The sequence below is a fragment of the Oryzias latipes genome, chromosome 1 (genome assembly GCF_053564925.1).
Source record: "Oryzias latipes strain Hd-rR chromosome 1, Olatipes_Hd-rR_3.1".
NCBI classification, from domain to species: domain Eukaryota; kingdom Metazoa; phylum Chordata; class Actinopteri; order Beloniformes; family Adrianichthyidae; genus Oryzias; species Oryzias latipes.
In genome coordinates, this window is record NC_136237.1 from 4,638,670 (window position 1) to 4,655,358 (window position 16,689).

The 16,689-nt window shown below is 39.5% G+C and overlaps 1 protein-coding gene across 4 annotated transcripts in view; it reads left to right on the forward strand.

The window, feature by feature from the left end:
- Positions 1–6,695, forward strand: part of pcdh10a (protocadherin 10a) — a 29,234-nt gene extending 22,539 nt beyond the window's left edge. The window contains exons 4-5 of one of the 4 annotated variants that reach the window (XM_011480446.4): positions 1,562–1,951; positions 5,048–6,695. In XM_011480446.4, the coding sequence (XP_011478748.1) occupies positions 1,562–1,951; positions 5,048–5,067 (410 nt within the window). In that variant the 3' untranslated portion in view covers positions 5,068–6,695. The remainder of the gene's footprint in view (positions 1–1,561; positions 1,952–5,047) is intronic. The other 3 variants (XM_011480449.4, XM_011480444.4, XM_078954485.1) reach the window with 3 other exon arrangements.
- Positions 6,696–16,689: the final 9,994 nt, after the last annotated feature.

Genomic DNA, 16,689 nt, shown 5'->3' on the forward strand with positions numbered 1-16,689 from the left:
ACACAAAAAACGTGGCGAAAAACGCTGGCGAATAACGCCTGGCGAATATTCGTCCCGGTGTGTACGGGCCTTTACTCTATGCTGGATGTTGAAAGATTAGAAAAACATATTGTAGTAAAATAATATTTAGTTCTTTAGTGTGAGGTTTACTTGAAAAGAAAATTAAATATTTATTCTAGAATATAGTTGTCCCAGGCTTATTGCAGAGGTAACATACTATAAATAACTTACATAAGGTGACATCTGCAAAGTAGGATGTAGAAACCCCTCACTACACACTTCATACATTTTTTTCAGACATAAATTAACATTTTTACACTTTTCTATTTTGTCTAATCTCTCAGAGTTCATAGAAAAAAAGAGTCCAGTATTATAGAAACAAAGATCCCATTGTGATTGAAGATTTATGGAAATGTGGCAAACTACACAAGCCGCGTCTCTGTACAGTAGACATGGCAAGGGGGGGAGGTTGATTAACAAGCTCAACAGCCAATCAGGGCACAGAACATCGCTGTTAAAAAACAGAATCAAAAAAACATGCAAACTTGCATTGAAAAAAATCTGTGAAACAACAAGACTGCAAAAGGTGAACCGCTGTATATTTCCACTGCCAGATTCATATCCAGATGGCCGCAGAGTTCTGCTAGTTATGCTAAGTGGAAACTGTTGTCACAAGAATGTGCCTTTGCCCGCTGTTTTTGTTAACCCTTCTTCTTCTTGCTGAGATTATTTCTATATGTGTTAATCAACCTTCATGTAACTCCACTGAAAACCTTCAAGCTACAAATGCAGCTGGCACATGCAGATAATAGCTGCAGGGTCTCATTATCATTATATGATGACTGAGTTTATTTCTGTCACAGTCATTTTTCTTTTTTTACACGATCCAAAAGCCTTTCTTTTAGGATTGTGTAGTGTCTTTGCCTTTCATATTCTAATATATAATTCCTGATGGTAATTGATCTTTTTTGAAGGAGTTAATGTTCCTTGGACTGTCTGAGTCTCAGTTACACACACAGCCAGCTTGCATGTTGATGATTGACACCAAAGTGAGAAGCGGCGGCAAGTGAACGCTGGTGTTGGTTTTTGAGGTGCATCTCTGAAGATGATTGTCATTTTTTTGTGTAAAGATGATGGGATATGGATTCACATTCAGCTCCTGGCATTTAAAAAAAAAGAAAATCAATGCAGAGTGTGAGAATGCTGATGTGGGATGTGGGTGTCTGTGGGGGTGTCCATGTTTTTGTGAGAACATAACACTTTGACTGAACATTTCTTGGAGGATGAATGGGATGAGGAGGAAAACAAACAATCCTCTTCATCAGCTTTGGCACTGTCTCTTTGATGAATAGCTTTTACTGCACTTTTTCTGCCTGTGACACCAACAAATGATTGCTAACTTGTGTTCCCTCTCGCTGTTATCTCTTCCTCCATTCCCCCTTTCCTCTTCCAATACCATTTTCTGCCTTCCCTTTCACTTATTTCCTCTCTCATCTCTGTAATCTTCCATGACTGTTTGCCGCCTCCATCTCTTCCTGCCTTCCTGCCCTCTCTCTGAAAGCTGCAGATCTGTTCTCCAACTGCACAGAGGAGTGCAAGGCGCTGGGTCACTCTGACCGCTGCTGGATGCCATCCTTTGTGCCATCAGATGGACGTCAGGGTCCAGACTACCGCAGCAACCTCCATGTCCCTGGCATGGATGCCACACTGCCAAACACTGAGGTATCTTCCTCCGTCGATCTCTCCGACCAACTCACCATGACCTCCTCCACCGCCTCGTCCAACGATAGGTCATTTTCGACCTTTGGCAAGGACGGCCAAAGATCACAGTCACACCACAGCCTTCCCCATCACCTTCATCAGCAGCAGCAGCAGCAGCAGTACAGCTCCAGCACGCTAGAGAGGAAAGAGTATGATAGGGGGACCCTACCGTACAAACCCACCTTTCTCTGTGAGTATCAGTATGAAACTTCACTTGGACCGTACGATTTTGGGCTGGTCCAGTATAGATACTAAAGGCGGGGGCGGGACTTTGCCTCTTAATTTTCAATTTGGACTTTTCATATTGATTATTTACATTTGTTTAAAAAAAGCTTTACGTTTTTGTTATATTTAATCCTTTTTTGTTTTTGTTCTTTTGTTAAATTTTATGTTTGTTATTAAATGTAAACTGCATTATTTTGCTGACCTCCTAACCTCAAAATCCCCCATTCCAAATTCCTGACCCCACCATTACCCCAAATGCTGCTTGTAATTATGTCAAATGTTCTAAAATAAACATAAATCACTGGACTAATGTCAATTTGCTGTGGCCCCCTTCATTTACTTTCCTTTTTTTCTTCCTCACAATTTTTCCCTTAAAAATTGTCTATCTTAAGGCCGTGTCGCACAGCCACATTTGGCGCATATTCAAACAGATAAAATTTGGTCAGACCTGAATATACGTGAGAAACCTTGTGGTTTTATGTTAACTTTCTGATCATCATAAACGAACCATGGAAAAAGTAAGGGTTAATTGCCAACGAAGTGTGCATTATCAGAAATTAACACACAAAGTGCATTAATTCTGATAATGCACACTTTGAAGGCCATTTACCCGCTTATACCACGGTCACTTACAAAAGAAAGAAATCTTTAATCACTTTTTAGTCCTTTATTCTTGTTATTTTTTCGGTTTGAATCAAAATCATTTTTCACAAGAAGCGGACTATTTATTCTAAGGTACGTCGCTCCGACCTCTGATCTCGGCTGCGGCCGCAAAGTAAAGCGATATATCTGTGCTGATCGTCCTGATGGGTTAAATAAAGCATCAGTTTAGAGAGAAAGTCCACCTCTTACTGCTTGTTTTTGTCCAGACGATGATGCAAAAGTTTGTTTTAAAGAAGCCCGCGCAGTGATTCAGAACATTATCACTGTACATTATTACTTCTAATGTAAACCCAGCAGCCAATCAGAATTGAGAATTCACCTGGACCATGGTATAAGGACAAATAAACCACGCAAAAATCACGTAAATGAATGTAGAACATGAAACATGGGGGAATTTTGCGTTGTTTGTCTGCAAGTCATTAATGATTTGTGTTTCAATTACGTAATTTGAATGTGATATGAGTGCAATAAAATTTATACATTGGTGGTTCATGCGTGAAAAGTCCATTAGACATACATGGAACAGTCATGGAAAGCTACAATTTTGCAAATGCACCTCGCAAAAATTACGCACAATTGCGTAAGATTTACGAAATAATTATCTATAAACTGCGTAAAATACGTATAAACTGCGTAATTCTCAACCGACCTAAAATTTTTTACAGCTCAAGACTAAATTCTTGTATAGACCCGTCAGCTGAAACCATGGACAGACATCTGCGCACATCAACGAATGATGAACGCAGTACAGACGTACAGTACAGACCAAATGTTTGGACACACCTTCCCATTCATTTGAATGAGAAGGTGTGTCCAAACTTTTGGTCTGTACTGTATTTATCACAAAAGACCGACATTTCATACGTGGAAAATGCGTAAAATGGACGTAGTGGCTGTGTGACACGGCCTTTAAGCCATCATTACAGAAAGAGCATTAACAAAAGTATGTATTTTGTACCAGCAACTGCACACTTCAGAAAACATAACTGGCACATACATTATTTCATTTGCCAAAACAAAAGTGACTTCTCTGCTGCAATTTGGTCTAGAAATGGTAGGACAATAAAAAAAAGTGTTACAAAGCTTTTGAGAAAAACTGAAAATGGTTTCAGGATAAAAAATTTCCCAGTCTTCTGGTTGTTAAAGGCAAGCGTGAGGCCTCTTTCCTGCTCCTTATTCTCAATGTCCTTCATATGCATCAAGATTGAAGTCCATTTGGCAGCAACAAGAACTTGAAAATGTATTTTTGCTTTCTTGTGGATCAATAGCATATAGATAATGATGGGGGGGGGGGGGTCTGTCAGACAGTAGGGCTTGAAAAAGTCATGCACACAAGATTTGTGAAAGGTGCATGAAAATGCATTAAACATTTTGCAGAGCCAAATTGATTGATCTTGGTTGAATAAAACATATTGATACCCAATGTAATAGAAATTGTGATCTGCGTGACTAAAGAAGCTGAAAGGACTTTTGAAAAAAAAAAGTGAATTAAGAAGAGGACATTTCTTGCTTCTTTAAATTGCTTTCCAAGCTCTACCATCACATGAATATTCCATGAGCTCTTAGAGCAGAGAATGGATATGATATTCATATTCAGTAGAGAAGTCATTTCCAGTCAAGTCACCCCCATGTTAACCACCATCCTCCATGATCCTGCATGCTGGCCTGCGGGCTGTCCTTCAGGTAAATGATGAGCACAATAACCTGCTTTCTTTCATGTTTGTTACTTAAGTGAGTCAACCAATCTCCCTCCTGCACACCCGTTCTGTGTGAAAAATAATTGCTATTTAGTCCTTAGGTGCTACAGCATGTCTGGCTCCATATATAGCTGTCTGTGGGTCTGAATCGTAGGGTCAGAATTAATTCTCACCCTGTTTGCTCAACCAAAACTCATAGGTTCATGCTTTTTCATTTTCAGTTTCTTCGTCTTTTCAAATTGAGTTATGAGCTAAAATGATATCGCAATGTTTTGGTTAATATTTTGGTGCTCTTACTTTTGTAAAAATAAAAGCTTTATTACCCATAAGGGCTAGTGTAAGTTAAAACTTTGCAGTGGAAAAGCTCAGTTCATCAGCTTTGCTTTGAAAAATGATTTATAAATGTTAAATGAGCCTTTTATAGATAATTGATGAAGCTATTACAGCGCTCTGTATTTGCCGTGCACATATTAAGTAGACACCAAATGTTACAATTTATTCTCATAGGTTGACATGTTTTTTTTTTCTAGGTGAGCCTGATAGCCAGCATTTATGGTGTAAATAACTTCCCACAGAGTCCTTTGTGGCACACATCCTTCAAAAGATGATCATTCAAAATAATTGTGTCACTAAAAAACCACAGGGGGAATGAGTCATTTATCTTAACAAGTGTTTTGTTTTTTTGTTTTCTGTCTTTTCAGCCCGCAAAAGGATTTGCTAGTTCATTCCATGTGGACCTGTCAGAGACAGCATGAATTCCAATGTTAGGCCACCAGCAGCGAGGCTGGAAACTGTGAAATAAAACTGAGCTAAATGCAACCTGGACAACAGCAATCTTGATTAAACTTCATTTTCTCGAGTGGCAGACTGTGACAAAGCCTCGGCAGTGACTGTGGACCCGGGAAAGAAGAAATGAATACTGTGTAGCTGTAAACTTCTAGATATCCAAGGAGCAATCCAAGGCCTTATATCTCTCAGCAGGACTGAGACCAGGGCTGAAACTAATTGTCAAAGATGATATCCAGGAGCAGAAGAAATGAGCTGAAAAACAGAGAAGAAAGCAGGAGTTAATGTGGTTCTGACGAGAAGGGAGGATTTCTCCTAACGGAAGAGTTAGCCTCTACAAATCTGTGTGTGCCTGTTTACATAAAGAAAAAGAAGATCTGATGTTTCTGTACAAACGACAACCAACGTCACACGGAGCCCTTTAGCTATTTGTAAGCTCATCACTACGCCAGCTGTACAGAGACTGTTGGGGGGGTGGGCGGGGACTGAGCGAGAGACAATTAGGCAATTGATGAAAAAGTGAGAGCAGGTGATGTACAGGTGTTACAAAATATGGAAAACATGAGGTTGTAAGGAAACAAGGACAAGCAGTGATTATGTGCAGTACTATAAATTCTGTATCTCTGGTTTTAAACTTTACTGTCTTAATATAACTTCTCTTTTCTTTCATTTTTTTTCCTTTTTGTTTCTGTTCTTCCGTGTGGTTCAAGTGTGCAGATCGAAACTTTTCCAGCTCACATTAACAGACAGGAACATGTGGCCAAAAGCAGGGATTTCTTGCCTCTTTAGTAAACAATGAGATTACAAGCAGAAGAAAGAAGTCATGGACCTCATGTGTAGGTTATAAATGAAATGCCAGAAGTGATTGTTTACTTTTTTAATGTACTAACTAATAGTTGTTAAGATCCTTTGTGAGCTGACTGCACAGGAAGTGTTCAGGACGTACTTCCCTTGAATGCCATTGGCCTATACATAAACAATCAGACACACTCAGTGGTTTCTCTCATCTGTGCGATGTGTTTACTGTGCTATTTCAAACGCTAATAAATTTATATATAACTATATATATATATATATATAAATATATACACAATATACTTTTCTGGAAACTGTGTAGCCATTGGCTAGTTTTTACATCTCATATCATTCAGTCTCATAATACCAAGTGCTCTAAAACCAAGTATTCTTCTGAAGGAGGACGAGGGGAGTGCTTCAGCCTCAAAAATTGTTCACACCAAGCAACAATGTTCTTATTTGATTGTTAAGTTTCACCGTTTACAAACACTGCGGCTTGTTGTATGCAGCAAAGAGACCACTTTTTTTGGCCTGTTGTGTGTTTTTACTAGCAGAATATATGATCATGTACAGCACAGGGGACTATAATAATCCAGCAGAATAATAATGGTTTTGCAATCATACCAGAAAGGCATACACAGATGTGTTGCATAATGTTATAAAAAGGCATAACATGGAGAGGGTTTGACACACACAAACACACACACAAACGCACACACAGACACACGTGCATACACACAGTGGTGGTGAATAAATAGTGTCAATGAAGTTCTTTTTTGTTGTGTGTTTTGTTGTGCTCACTCATTGACGGTATATGAGAACTGGACTGAGTGACTCCTCCCCCTTGGGTTTCCCACTGGCTCCAAGCTGGAATTCCGTAGACTTCTATAGAGAAATAAACAGCTGTTATTCCTTCTATTTTTTTTAAACAATTGTTAAAATTGTATTTTTTTAACATTTTTTTTTTCTTTACTGTAATTTATCCAAAAGATAAATAAAGAAAATAATCAAAAGGCTTGATGAAGGTTTGTGGTGCCTGCTGGCCCTAACGTCCCATGTTCAAAACATTTGTGCTTTCTGTGGAAAGGGTGTGGACTTTCAACAAGCTCACTCCTGATTGGCTAGAGTGATTGCCACGGTAACATTTACTCAACCAATCACTGCTTACTGACGTGGACTGGCTCCCACATGGCAGCATGTGTGTCACACAAAAAATTGCGACGGAATTGGCTTTATTTGGTCGGAGCCAGAAGTAAATCGTATTCTATAGGTGATGTCACATCAACTCAGTCCAGTTCTCAGATAGAGTCCATGTGCTCACCAGGGATGTGTACAACTCGATTTCTCCTTGTTTTCTATTTAATCTATGAGCAATTGTTTTTTGAGACTGATGGGAATTTCACTCTCTAAAAAGAGAAATCGAACCCTGAGTTTACACTGGTCCATCTGCGGTGGATCTTCGTTGCGTTGTGTGGGGAGTCCGTCTCACAACCGTGAGGTACTTCACATGGACTTTGTTGCGTCTCCGGAACGTCCCCCCTCCCCGCTGAATCTCAGAGAAGCGCTTTGTCCTGTCACCACTGTGTCAAGTAGCTTGTCCTGCTCTATTCGCTTATCCAACACGTAACCCTTGTGCTATCCTAGGCACTTTACTATTGGGAGAGGGGTCATCTAGACCCACTTGACAGTGCGCTGAACCTTTTTTCTTCAATGATTTGTGATATTCACTGGTGTCCATGGATTACATGAAATCTTTCCACCTTTATCCACCTTTGTCATGGTAGGGAGAACACGTCAATGCAAGGATGGGGTCATAGGATAGCACTTAAACGATCAGACCCCATGCCCTCTCCTTCCTAACTGAGTTCTTGTAAAATTCATGCTTTGGGTCATATATGATGTTATGGGTTTTGAATCTCAACAATGAAACTTTCGACATCCATTGTGATGTTATTGGGGTTTTAACGTAAACAAGTCACTGTAAATATGACATTATGTCTAAGGTGTTGTTTTAAAATTACAACACACGTTTTTCTTTTGAAACCAGGACCTGTTTCCAGTTTCCCTTCTCTTTGTAGCAAAATTGACACTTCAACGGTCTGTAAAGGGAACTCCTGCCTAAAGCTTGCATTGTGGTGTGGAGGGACGGACATTGAACACAGACATGGCAAAGGCAATGCAAACATTCTGATGGATTAGAGAAACCTTCTTTTCTTTTGAGTTAACGCAACGGAGGCGCACCACGGACAGACCAGCGGAAATCCGCCTTCAGTGTTAAAACATTCACTGCAAATATGGTGTTTGACACCAAAGGTTAGGGGACAACCAAAAAGCCAGACACTTTTGAAGTGCAATATGGCACAAATACCACCAAATTCAGCTTATTTATTGCATAGACATTTATTGAGAACATTTGAAAACCATAAGGAAGAGTGATTTCATTGCACACCAGTTTAATACTCGTTTTGCTATAATTCAGTTTGGATGTAAGTCCTGAATGCAGATTTTTTTTATTTATTTTTTTTTTTTACAAATCCCGTTGGAAACATTAAAATGTTTCCTTGGGTGCAGTGATGGAGCATACATCCAGCCATTTTCTTAACCCGCTATGTCCCTTTTGGAGTTGCCAGAGCCTATCCCTGCTACTGATGGGTGATGGCGGGGTCGGATAAAACATGTTCAACAAAAGCTTGCATCAAAAGAGGCTGAAGTTTTGTTTAAGCAAGGCAACATAAGCTCCACCATACTTGAAAGCACTGCAGCCATTTTCTGTGGGTTTCTTCTGAATTTTACTACATGAATTTTTATGATGAGAGATTCTCTCATCCCTGAAGAATGTTGTGGACTTTTAAGATGCAATCACCATGGTTTTGCTCTACTTTCTCTGACCTCAATAACTCCTCAAAGAAAAAAAGGGGAAAAAAAAACCCAGTTCCACTCCTTCATTCCAGTGTGATCTTCACATGGCCTGGCACAAGCTCACACAGATAAAACAGAGGAGTATAAGTACTGGAGATGCTGCAAATCAAGTTTGGGGTCATGAGGGAGACACAGCAATCCCACACTGAATGTCCTAAAAACAGGATTTAGCTTGAGTTTACCGCATGATAGCTCTTCTTAAAGAGCAGCACATCTGACTGATCTGCTGCTTTCCTTCATGAATAAGGGCTCTTTGGGGTTCTGATTGAAACCTAAAGCGGAAACGGTCCAGAGTTCATTCCCAGATGAAATAACTAAACTTAGAAAAAGCAAGAGAGAGGAATAACTAGTTTAGCTTGTTATTAACTTTTTCTGGAGGTAGAGCTGCAGTGTGGAATCACTGGTGAGCAAACTTCAAGTCTTGATGGAAATGTTCTAATTATGAGCTTGAAAACTAATCTATCCATCTAATCATTCATCCATCCATTGCTTATTTTTCATACTGAAGCAGCTGTTACTTCATCACAAGGCCATGCAGATGATAAACAGAAAAAGCAACCACGCCTGATAGGTTGTCCTATTTATCATGCCTTTATGTGGGGTTGGATGATGATGTGATCAAATGACTCATTGGTTTCTGCAGGGCCACTTTGAATCCATTTTTTTTAGCTGTGTGGCTAGATATAATGACAGTGAAACCTAGCCTTTCCAAAGATGCCAAAATATGGGCATGATGAGCCTAATGGCAATCCAAGCACACCCAGTGAAAATGTTATAGAGCTGAGGATAAGGTGGTCTCATGTCAATTAGAAACCAATCCCCTGTTTGGTAATGAAAGAGATTTTTAACCAGTAAAGGAAAATGTAGTCAATTGTGCCTCCAAGCTTTGCTCAGTCCATATACAAAAAATCGCAATTAAAATGCAGCATTAAAACAAGAATATAGAAAAAATAATGTACAGAGTGTAAAAGCGCAACAGATCAAGGATGACAGAGTCAATCATCTCCAAATCGATCTGTACAACAGATTTAAAATATCCACAGAATCTGATATAAAAAGCTAAAAGATGAGGTAAAAAGAACTATTCAAAAGTCACACAAAAATAATTAACAAGAAACCATGTGCTTTTTCAATTTAAACAGTTTTACACAGCACATTAAATAAAATAAAAAATAAACTATTGTACTACCAAATGTATTGTTTCGCAGTGACAAATGTGTAGAATTATTATTGATAGTAGATTTGACAAAATATATTTTGAGCTGTAGACTGAAGTGAACAGACGGAATCTTGTTTGTAGAAGACCAGGGTTGCTTGGTTAGCCTGCAAAGCTCCATTTGTAATGAAATGCTTAAATGACAACTTTCTTTGCACTATGCATTTTATTTTATTTTTTTATAGGAGGCAACAAACGCAAGTTTTTTAAATTATTCCTGTTCTGGGTTTTTAGTGCTGGCACTCCCCTCTCATTTTTAAGACATATTCTTCAGTGGTCAAAACTCCCAGTTCATTCACACGCTGTCCCCTCTTTGCTCCCTACCTCTTCTTCTCAGTCAAATCAACACACAGTAACATCCAAACATTCTTTTTCTCCAATTAATTTCTCAGACAGACAGGTGTTACAAAGTGCAAACCAACATCTATTTACCCCTTAGGTGACGCCTGTCTGCCCTGTTGACCTGGGCAGATTCTGTACTCATTTAACAAAGTGCTTACTATCATTCTATCATGCAACTGCTCATTTTAGTCTATTCCCCTCAGGTGGGATTGGTAATGACCGTGTGTGAGACACCAGGCTGAAATATCTGGTCGTAGAAAATAAATGAGCAACAGCTTAAATCTTTTACCTGTTTTCCTTTCATCCCACAAAACAATTGTGCTACAATTTGTCAAGTCTGTGATTACCGTAAATTCCGGGCTATAGAACGCACCTGATTAGAAGCCGGACCCATTACAATTTTAAAGAATAAACCATTTTATACACACATAAGCCACACCCGTTTATTAGCCGCGGTTGAGCTGTCCCTGCCCCGTCTCCAAACAGTCTTAGAGATGGAGAAGCAAGCACAAACACAGATTGCATATTCTGCTTTCCAGCATTATAGTCTATTTGAACACACTCCTTGATGTCGGATTGGAATAGCGTCAGATATTCTTCGCCACACTCTCTCTCTGTCTCTCCTTCATTGTCGTTGTCAGTGTCACGCTGTCCTCTCCGTCACGTAGCAGACCAGCTTTTCAAAACCCGTTGGTGATGGTGGATTTTTTTCCACTGCTTTTTACAATTTCTTTTAACTTGAAAGCTGCGTCATATTGTAGTGGTGGTCACGTTCACCTTGGGTCTAAAGGCAGCAAGGGATTGTGGGATGTGGCCAAAATAGGGCTGAGCATGGGTGTTTCTTTTTGTTGCACCATGACTGAGGGGTCTAAGAGCAGAAGTGACCTCCTTGCTGTTTGGCTGCTTTTGGGTGTGTCAAATGGACTTAGTGCCGGATCTCATAGCCTCCTTCTGGGGCTGTTCAGAGTCAACAGATGTATGGATCACAGATAGTTTTCCATTACAGCCAGTTTTTTGATTGACAACTCAGATGAATGACAGCTCAAACCATCTGCTTTTCATTTTGCATGTTCCATAAGTTTCTGTTCCTGCTATTCATTCTCAAAGCGTCAATGTACATGAAATTTGGATCTTCCTCGACAAATATTCCGTATTCCCCCTGTCTCACGCTTAGCTTTTCTGCTTGAGCGCCCCTAGCGGCCATTAGAAAAAATGCATAAGCATCCTTGAATAAGCCGCAGGGTTGAAAGCGTGTGACAATAGTAGCGGCTTATAATCCGGAAATTACGGTAATTATCTTAAACTAACAAGTCTAACTAAATCTAACTTTTCTCTGGTTAAGTAAGTCACCCCGTACTTCCCAAGAGAACACCTGGTGCCTGACATTACTTCCATGGCACCTAAAGTAACGTCACATTAACCCCTCCACCCCCCACCCAAAAAAGCACCAACAGAACAAGACAGTTGTTTAAGATTCACCTCAGTATTATGAGTTCCCAATGTGGTGCAGGACTCTGCTATAAATGTGGAGACATGGAGCCGAGGTGTATTTCAGATGCATGAAAAGCACGACACTTCAGTTAACACTGCCTTGGAATTAAGGACGGTGGCCCGTCACTCCTAAATGAATGTTGAGGAAAATTCCATTTCAGTTCAGCCAAGAAAAAGAAGGTCTCTTTGGAATTATTCTATAGTGTTGCTCATGTAAGGAGGTTTATCAATATCTCAGTCTTTTCATGTCAAACAACAGGCGTTGGCACTTCTTGGTACAATTTGGTATTTTCTCAACTTGCATGGCTGACAAGGGAAAAAAGCTTTTTTTTATTATTATTAAACCAACTAGTGTGTGTGTTTAAGTGTATTATTTGTCATCTTAAGTCAGTGTTTCTGGCTGGTGTTGAACTACATCCCAGTGGATTTTTTGTTTTTATTCTTAATCTTTAAAAACATCTGGGGATGGAAACAATTAACTTTTGAACAAATGTAATTGGACAGTTCCAGTCCTCTGGGCTGGGATGCATCATGATTTAAAAACAAAAAGCTAGATATAAATAGACGAATTGAGATCTTGAAATATATATTTTAGCCCTCGACCATCCTCTCAAACCATATTTTGGACAGTATGTTGCTGAGCTGGTAACCTGTGGTGACTGAATAAGGCCTGTGACTCACATCTTGACCTAAAGGGGACAGTAATTCAGTATGGACCCCCGCCCCTTACACCCTAACGTAGCCTGGTCAAAAAAAACAACAAACCTCAGAAACAAAGACAAAAAAAGAATAAAGGAGCGCCAACAGACTTAACAAAAGACGGTTCATGTGAAAAACTGTTCTGGACACAGAAGTAAATAAATGCAATATGGTTTAGTATGTCATAGTGCAGCCATGCATGTAGGCTTCCTGCAGGAAGAGAATGAAAGACTCCCAGCTGCCAATAAAATTGCTAAAACCTATAACACTTCAGGCTCAGCAGAAAACACCTGATCCGCTTGAAATAAAAGACAGAAAGGTCAGTTTGAGGAAAAGAGAAATGCATGAGTTGCTGACTCTAAGCATTCGTTGCTCTGAGATGTGTCAAGTAGGAGGGGAGAGGGTTCGTGAGGGCACTGAGGTCTGCTGTAGGGTGGTGCAACAACAAAGCAAGAAGCCTCCAGAGGCCAACCTTATCTGATGCCTTGTCTCTGCTTCCTCCCCACCGGTCAGCCCTGCAGACGCAGGTGTAGAGATGCCAAGTGAACATGAGGGTAATTCAGCACCTACCCCCCCCCAGTCCACCCCGCTCCACTCTGCCATCCAACTCTCGGCTGTCAGCCTGAGAAATGGCAGGCAAGACAGGGGTGTTCTGCCTTGGGAGATGTGAAAGAGAGGACGGAAGCCTCCAGACACAGCCTTTGTCAGACACACACACACACACACGCACAGATAAGTGTGTGTACCATGTCTGCACCTGCCAACCTGCATAAAAGTTTGCGTTGTGTAACTGCTCCATATTTTGACGTGCATATTTAAAGATGTAAACAGATCAATGCACTTTTGGATACCCGTCACTTTGCAATTAAACTTATCAGTTGATCAAATTGTTTGTTGTTGGTTAAAGTCGGATTTTATCTGCTCAGGGACTAAATGCATGACAGTGAAAAATCATCACACGGCTATAATTATACAAAGGCGAAAAACACACATTCAACATAGTAAGCCAAGCTATGAAAATTACAGATTCAGCATTTCCTTGGTAAAAAAAAAATGAAACCAAAAGGCACTGACCCATACAGTCTCCATAAACGCTTAAAGATTAACCATTCTGAAGAGCTCACTGGCTGAAAGTCTGTTTCTGGGATAGAATACTAATTTTGCATTTTGATTTCTTTCAACCAGATTTGGAATTTTCTACAAAACCGCAGCAAAAAACACGGATATTTAATTCAATTATCTATCTCTGGATCACAAAGTCTTCATCAATAAAACATTGCTGTATCGTTGTTCACTTTTTGCGGTCTTGCATGTTTTCTTTGTTTGTTTTACAGCACGCTGTTTTCTGCGTCCTGATTGGCTCTGGACCATTGTCAATCAATCTTCTCCATGTCTGTTGCACAGAATACATTCAGCTTGTTAAATTAACATAAATTCTTCAAACGTGTGCAGATCATTGTTTTCATTCCATCACACTGAATTAAACATTCGAACTTTGTGAGTTTAAAGAAGAGAGAAAAGTGTGATAATTTTCATTTCTGTCACAGGAAAGGCAATACATTGTATAGTGAGGGGTTTTACAGCCTCAAAATATCTAGAACAATTGTAAAAAATAAAGTTGACTACATCATGGGTTTCATCTATCATTTTTAGAGCATATCTCTCAGGATATAAACAAGGGACCACTGTACCTCAAAAACACCAACACACACAAAACAGAAGATCTTGGTAGACCAGGCAAAAGTTTTTACATTGTTGATTCTGCAGCTGAAGAGATTTAAAACCTGCATTTTAGTGCTAAAAGCTTCATAGAGCAGGTTTATATTGAGAAATTTCATCAGTGTGGTTACGACCATTTCGAAATCAGCGCAGCACACATGCTGACAAGATCAAAAGAGAGTCAAACTGACATTAAACTACTTTTTACACTTTGAGAATTCAAAGTTAAGAGTATGCGTACATTAGCCAGAAGACTGATCTGTTACTCCATCATCAAGAACTCACAACTGTGCGGCTAATGACATGGCCCAATCAAAACTCATATAACCCAAAGCCTAAGATATAAGCCTCTCTGTTGATCAAAGTCTTCATTTGCTCCACAAACACGCTATACAACATCAGTGAAGCTGCTTCATTGACATTATGATAAAAGGAATGAAAAGAACCAACTTTTTTCACTTTTATGTATCGGCTCTTGGTTTCATTGGCATGCTGTCTAACATTTTGAAATTTGAGTCATTTCTTTTAGTAGAGTCACATCAAGTTTCCATCTTGGCTTTAAATAGACATGGTATCAAAAGGCTGTCCCACAAATGCAACATTCTTCTGACCCGTGATGTTGGTGATGGTGAGGGACTTGTGTCTAACTCTTCCTTCAGTTATTCCTACTGATCAGTCGTAAACAGTTCAAAAACAACAACTCCTACATTTTCTTGCACCCTTGGTGTATTCAGAGCCATGAAACCTTAATAAAAAAAAAACAGTTGTCTAAGGTCTGGAATAGGTTGAAGTATGAACACCCAAACTCTCCCTCCTTACCTAAGTTACATAGACTCTCTACCAACCATCACGTTAAAAAAATTTTTTTGTTTATTTTCTTGTGATTTTTTTGACTTTTGGTCATATACAGTGTCCTTGAGTTTCTTGCAAGGCACTTTAAAATAAAATTGATTATTACTCTTGATTATTATTACTCTTATCATTAATTGGGCCATGTCATTAGTTCGTGCTGGTTTGCGGCGCCTTCCGTCCGTGAAACCAGGGTTCGAATCCGGGCTGCTCCCTGTTCCCTTCTCTATCTCTGAGCTGGTCCCAAGCCCGGTTGCTTTGAGAAGGTTGCATCAGGAAGGGCATCAAGCATAAAACATTGCCAAATTTACCATGCAACTTGTTCGCTGTGGCAACCCCTGATGGGAGAAGCCGAAAGAGAAAGAGAAAGAAGAAGATTACTATTATCATTACTACTATGATACATAGTTGATTGTGTTACGAAGACAGTACCTATTTTTGCTGGTTTTTGCATCACCTTCTGAAAAGCTCTTGAAATGTGATTGTATCATCTAGAGACATTTCTTCCACAATTATGTATAATTCCTCTTGGGCTTCCAGGCTTTTAGCTCAGGGCTCTTTCTTTCCTTTTCAGGGTTTTTCAACAGGCCTTTGATTAAAAAGCGCAGTGGAATAGTGGAGCGAGTAAATGCACAGTTATGCTTTTATTACCACAGAGAATTGTAAAGTTAACATGTGCCGATGGGAGATCAACACGACTTTGTTCAGTAAAACTCTTGTTAAAGTCTAATGTGGGTTTTTTATGCTTTTGTTTACTTACCAATTATCATATAAAAAAGAAAAGAAAAAACACATACATAGTCTTGACCGTACAGAAGTTTTGCATTTGGTGCACTCTCTGACCATGCACTCTTGCATGAAAAGATTCCAAAAAGTAGTGATGGAAGGAAATGAAAAGTCTCACATGTGACACCCCAGTGGCTCTTCACTCCCACATCGCAAGGGACAGCAAGAGGAAACAAGTCACTTCCATCCTCTGAGAACAAACAGTGTGGCATGGCAGCTGAAGTGATGTTGCATGTGTGAACAGAAACGGACGCCAGAAACAAACAGCTCAACAGAAGCAAATTGTTGAAGAAAACATAAACAGTACACACACACACATATTCACACAAACACATTGTTCGCAGGCCATGGTATATTGAAGCCTTCACTTATCAAAGACACAATTAAAACCACCAACACAGGACATCAATAACACCAATTGTCAGCAGTGGCACCTGTCAAGGATGGAGATGGATTTGGCAGCAAGAGGACAGTCAATTCTTGAAGCTGATGTGTTAAAAGCAAGAAAAAGGGATATGTTTCAGGATCTGAGTAACTTTCACAGCTCAGACTAGGAAAATGAAAGCTTTAGTAAGAACATCACTGTAGGCTGTAGTTTTTTTTTAATTGTTCAAAATAGAAAACAATTGATCATTAACTCTGCATCTGAGAATATCTACTGTTTTACAGATATAAATCTTAAGATGTCTTTTACTAAGAAGTTGATAAACAAATATGAAAGAAAAAAACTCAAGCAAACAA